General features: G+C 59.3%; 1 protein-coding gene across 1 annotated transcript in view; it reads left to right on the forward strand.

The window, feature by feature from the left end:
• Window positions 1-430: 430 nt before the first annotated feature.
• Window positions 431-5111, forward strand: part of ASB18 (ankyrin repeat and SOCS box containing 18) — a 44734-nt gene continuing 40053 nt past the window's right edge. The window contains exons 1-2 of the mRNA XM_040450339.1: window positions 431-769; window positions 4222-4489. Coding sequence (XP_040306273.1) covers window positions 529-769; window positions 4222-4489 — 509 coding nt within the window. The 5' untranslated portion in view covers window positions 431-528. The remainder of the gene's footprint in view (window positions 770-4221; window positions 4490-5111) is intronic.

Here is a 5111-nt window from a genome sequence, read left to right on the forward strand (position 1 = left end):
CAGGTGATGCTCTGGGAATCTCTGGTGTGCCCTATGAAGCCTCCCACGCAGGGACGCTTGCCTAGAGCCTAGTCATTTGTAGCGTCCAGCTGGGCCTCCTTCAAACGTGCTCAGGGCTGACACAGCCCTCGGGGCACACATCCACCCACCCTTGTTCACAGCAGCAGAGAAAGTGATAGGTCAAAAGGAACAAGACATCCTATAGAGCAGGAGAGAGAAGCCCCGCCCACTTGAGGGTGTCCGCCCTTGGGTGCAGAGCTGTCTTGGGGATAAATGGATGTGTCGCTCTCCGGGAGTTGAATCTATATAACCACAAGGCGGTGGCTGAGCACACTGGCATCCCAGTGGTCACACGATGCTGATCATATCAAGTAACCATGATCACAGCGGAGCCCGCAGGAGTTATAAATACACCGCCACCGAGCCCCAACTGGATAACAATCGAGTAATGACAATAGAAATAGCTCACACTCCATAGGACCATCTTTCCCCTTCCTGAAGAACTCTTCTGAAATCAGCAGCCTGGCAATGGAGAGATGGCCAGAGCCGGTTAGGGGAGAGCTTCACATCTTTCAGAAGATGGACAAAGAGCTTCAAGCTAGAGCCGGGTCCCCAGTGCTCGAGTACCATGCTGCCTTGGTCACGGGAGACCTGAGCCGTCTTGAGCTGCTCATGAACGAGTTCTTCCAGGATGCCAATGTGGTGTTCGAGATCAAGAAGGATGAGATGGAGTGGCAGGTGAAATCCCCAGCCACGTTTGGACTGTCAGGTACCCCTTTTCCTTTAAAGCTCGGCTAGTTGTTTTTCAGGAGCCACTAACACTCCGCTGGACATGTAAGTCCAGGGTGTAGACCGCTCACGGGGGCGCCACATTTCACACACTCGAGCAAAGGATGCTTATAAGTGACATCTGGTTTCTGAGATGCGAGAAATCAAATTAGAAAGGCCAAAAGGATGGTAAGAAGTGCCCATCTGATGCTGGAAGCGTCTCTTGTCTTTCAAAGAGGGCATCGGTTTGGGTGCTCGCCTACCAGTGCCTGCACCTGGAATCCGGGGAGGCAGGAGACGGAGAAGGAACGCCTCGCGTCCGAGTGCTCCCGGAAGCTGTCCCCTGGCACGTAGCTCGGCTTGAGGGCCTTCTAGGAACCTGTGAGCACCACAGCTACAGCAGGGTGGCTGGGGCACAGCCAGCATCAGCAGAGGGAGAGCCCTTAGCAGGTGCTCCGCCCGGAACCCAAGGGAGCCGGAGAACGGGGGAGGGAGGGGAAGAAATCAGAGGTCCCTAAGTCGTATGTCTGAGCGCATTCTTGTAGCCTGAACACTGCTATGTGCTGGGCCAGCAAGAGACACCCCCCCAAGGAGAAAGACACCCCTTTACCCCACTCGGGATGATGAGACTTCCTGACCACCAGGCTGTTGCCAGGGCCTTCTCGGCTGGCACTCCGCACAGGGCACCCTTTTCCCAGGGGGTCCAGATGCAACACATTTATCACGAGGGTTCACGCGTTGGCACAACAGCTCTGCCAGACTAAGAGCATTTGAGACGCTGCGGTCAGTGGGCCAACGGCCAGCGTCCCGTGTCCCATGTGTCTGACCTGTGGGCTCCGGCAGGCAAAGAATGCGGAAGGTCAGTTTCCAAAGAACGGACACCGTCTTGCTTATACCCCACACAGGGAGAGGGAAATAAACCCAAAACACGGCCAAAGGGCTATACTCGTCCTCCTGAGCTAGGAAGTCTACTTATGGGGTCGGGGAGGGCTCGGTGAATTGCTGAATGCTCGATTAAGGCTAATTTTTTAAATTACGTACCACCCAGCCCTGGACACACTCAACCACACTCAAACGTTGCAGTTTCAAAGAAGTGTTGACGTTCAACCCATGGTCTGAATCCAAAGGCGTCTTCCTTTTTTCTGCCTTAATCTTTCCACCTCTGAGTTCTGCTGGGTTTCTCTGGCGTGGCACGCCCGCACAACAGAAAGTTAGGGCAGTCTGACGGAGAAGGCGGTGAGCTGTCACCGTGGATGGGGCAGCCCTGAGTGCCAGTGCTGGCCTACGGCCTCCGTGCGGACCAGGAAGAGAGGGTGGGTGGCACTCAGGGCTGCGGCTGTCCGTGCTCCCTGGGCTCAGCCACTCGACGCCCCTTGCAGCTGACCACGCGGCAGAAATGACCAAACACGGCTTGCGAACAGCACCCTCTCCCACATGAGAACTTCCTGGTGGCCAATCCCAGCGCCCCCCGAAGGGAGTCATGGGGACGGAAGTACACCAGCAGGTTCACAGGGCCAGCCCCCCAGTACCTCGGTGCACCCAGGATGGAATGCCAGTCGCAGTCCAAGGACAGCGTTGGCATGAGGAGCTGACGTTTGGAGGGATGTGCCACGTGGGGAGAAGCCTGTGTCCACGTTCCTCCTGGTGGCGGAACCAGGACCGGGGAGTGGGTGGTATAGGCAGCTGCTTCAGGCTCTGTGGTCCACACAGCTGCCTCAGAACTCGGGTTTTCTTGAAGACCTTCAAGAAAGGGGAAGCCCACCACCATCTCCCAGGACCCGGACGGAGGTGCTGGCCTCAAGCTCCGGCTGAGCTCAACGCCCAGCCCAGACTCCTTCCTTCAGTCCTTGGGAAGACTCAGGAATCCAGGGGTGGGTGAAGGGAGCTGCTGGGGTGGGTGGAGTTGGGCTGGGAACTTGGTGTGCCCCAGAGGATGGAGTCTGGGTGCTCCCCCCCCTTCCTTGCCCTCCCTAGCCCAGGAAGTAGACTTCCTAGCTCAGGAAAACGAATCCAGCCAGAACCAGGAGCAAGCATGTAGACCACCGTTACCATCAGGGACCATATGCATCTGTCCAAATCACGCCCGGTCTTCACTGGGAAGGGCAGACCAAACCCGTGCAGGCCCACGTGCCAGGGCCCAGCTAGCCACCACCACCCACTGCCGGGATGACAGGCACATCCCCCACCTAAGTGTGCGACAACCTTCGGGCTGGGCCTCGGGGACACAGGGCAGGCTGGAACCCTGCATCACATGCAGGTAGGTAATTATGAGTGGTCTTTCAAAACCTGCTCAGCATGGGTCCCAGGAAGGAGGTGGCCTGTGAAAAGGGTCTCCTCTGCAGCTCATTACAGCCATGGTATCGATTCTTCCATCATTATCAGAAGGCATTCCTGCCATGTGAAATCCTGTCCCTTGAAGTGTATTCACCAGGGATTGCTTCCCCCATTTCCACAAGCGCTCCTGGCCGCTAACAACCTTCCATGGGCCTTTTGAAAGCCCAAAGTTTTCAGAGAAGTACAATGTGTAGCACCTGCTCCATTCATCCGTCAAGAAAGAGCAACCCTATACACACACGCGCACACGCACACACACAACCCTAAAAAGCGCAAAGAAACAAACCAGAATTGTGCTGAATGTGGACACCACATCAAAGGGAGCTTCTGAAACCCAGTGGCTTCCAAGAGGACTAAACTTTCTAAGGCCTTTCCTTGAGCAGCCTTGGTGCAGGGGGTCAGTTTGTTTCGCCGACTGTCTTCTCCCGCTAATGATAAAGGGATAAGTTTGGGGTTCAACGAGAGAGAGCTGGATTCCAGAAAAATCCACAGCTCACTTTCCTCCCTCAGGCTGTCCCTAATTCAGAGCCTGGGAAATGTGAATTCCTGGCTTACGTTCTCCCACCATCCACCTACTTGGCCGGCTCTCCATTCCTCAGTTCCTCGCCTCGTCCTCAGTCGCCCCCCTATTTGGCAAGACCCCTCTTGCTTCTCAATACGGTCCACTCCCTCCGGCTCGGTTTTGGCCCCTATTAACCTTCTTTTTATTCCTTTTCTCCCTCCTGGGTCTTCATCTCCCTCTCCTGGGCCTGTGAGACTCTCCTCCCCACTTCCTACACTTCAGTTTTCCTGGAGATCTCTCTCTGCCCCTCTGCCTTTGTCTTTGCACCTGTCACCCTAGGGTGGGAGATGGCCCTTCTCCTCTCCTCTCCTCTTCTCTCTCTGTGCGCCTAGCTAGATCTGTGCCTCTAGCTAGATCTGTGCCTCTAGCTGGAACTCACTGGGGTTCTTGGTCCCAATCGTCTGCGTCTTTACATGCCTCTATATCGTCTATGTTTCTTTATGTACCTACGTGTCCACCCGGTAGCTACTTCTAAGAGATGGTTTCACGCTAGCTGGGCCTTAAGGGACACGGCCCCCCACCGGTCCCCCACTCACTGTACCTCTCCCCTCCCCCAGGCCTCTGGACCCTGGAGTACAAGCGTGAGCTCACCACGCCTCTGTGCATCGCTGCGGCCCGCGGCCACACGGCCTGCGTGCGCCACCTGCTCAGCCGCGGCGCGGACCCCGACGCCAGCCCCGGTGGCCAGGGAGCCCTGCACGAGGCCTGCCTGGGGGGCCACACGGCCTGCGCCCAGCTGCTGCTGCAGCACGGCGCCGACCCCGACCTGCTCAGCGCCGAGGGCCTGGCGCCCCTGCACCTCTGCCGAACCGCCGCCTCGCTCGGGTAAGGACACGCGGCCCGGGCGGGGTCCACAGACTCTGACCCCATCCGGGGCCAAGGCTCCAGAGGCCAGCCACGCCCTCTGCCCCTGGCCCCGCCTCCAGGCTCCGCCCCAGACCCCGCGGCCTCCGCCCCTGGTCCCGCCCCCAGATCCCCAAGGCCTGCGCGGATCCTCAGGACCCAACGGGTCCGCGGCCCGGTCCCTGGACCGTGGACCCAGCCTCGTCCTGTGTCCCAGAATCCGGGACACACCTCGCGCCCTCACCGCACCCAGACTCGCGACCCGGCCCCTGCCACCTCCGGGATCCCCGCGGTCCGTCACGGCCTGCTCCACCTGGTCCCCCGCCCTGACTCCGGACCGCGACCCGCCCTTGGCCCCCACTCCCCACCACCCGCCCCAGACCCCGGCCCCCACCGTCAGCCCCAGACCCTAAGCCTCTGACCCCGGGCCCGGACCCCGGATCGAGCTGAGCGCCTACCCCAGCCCCTGCGTCGCGACTCACACCCGGAGCCCCTAGGACCCCAGACCCAGACCCCACCGCGCCCGGCAGAGTACTGGATCCTTCTTGCGGCCCTGACCCCCGGCCCCCAGTTCGCAGCCCCGGACCCCGGACCCCGGCTCCCC

Source organism: Herpailurus yagouaroundi, unplaced genomic scaffold (genome assembly GCF_014898765.1).
Source record: "Herpailurus yagouaroundi ecotype Mexico unplaced genomic scaffold, PumYag 202, whole genome shotgun sequence".
Lineage (NCBI taxonomy): Eukaryota > Metazoa > Chordata > Mammalia > Carnivora > Felidae > Herpailurus > Herpailurus yagouaroundi.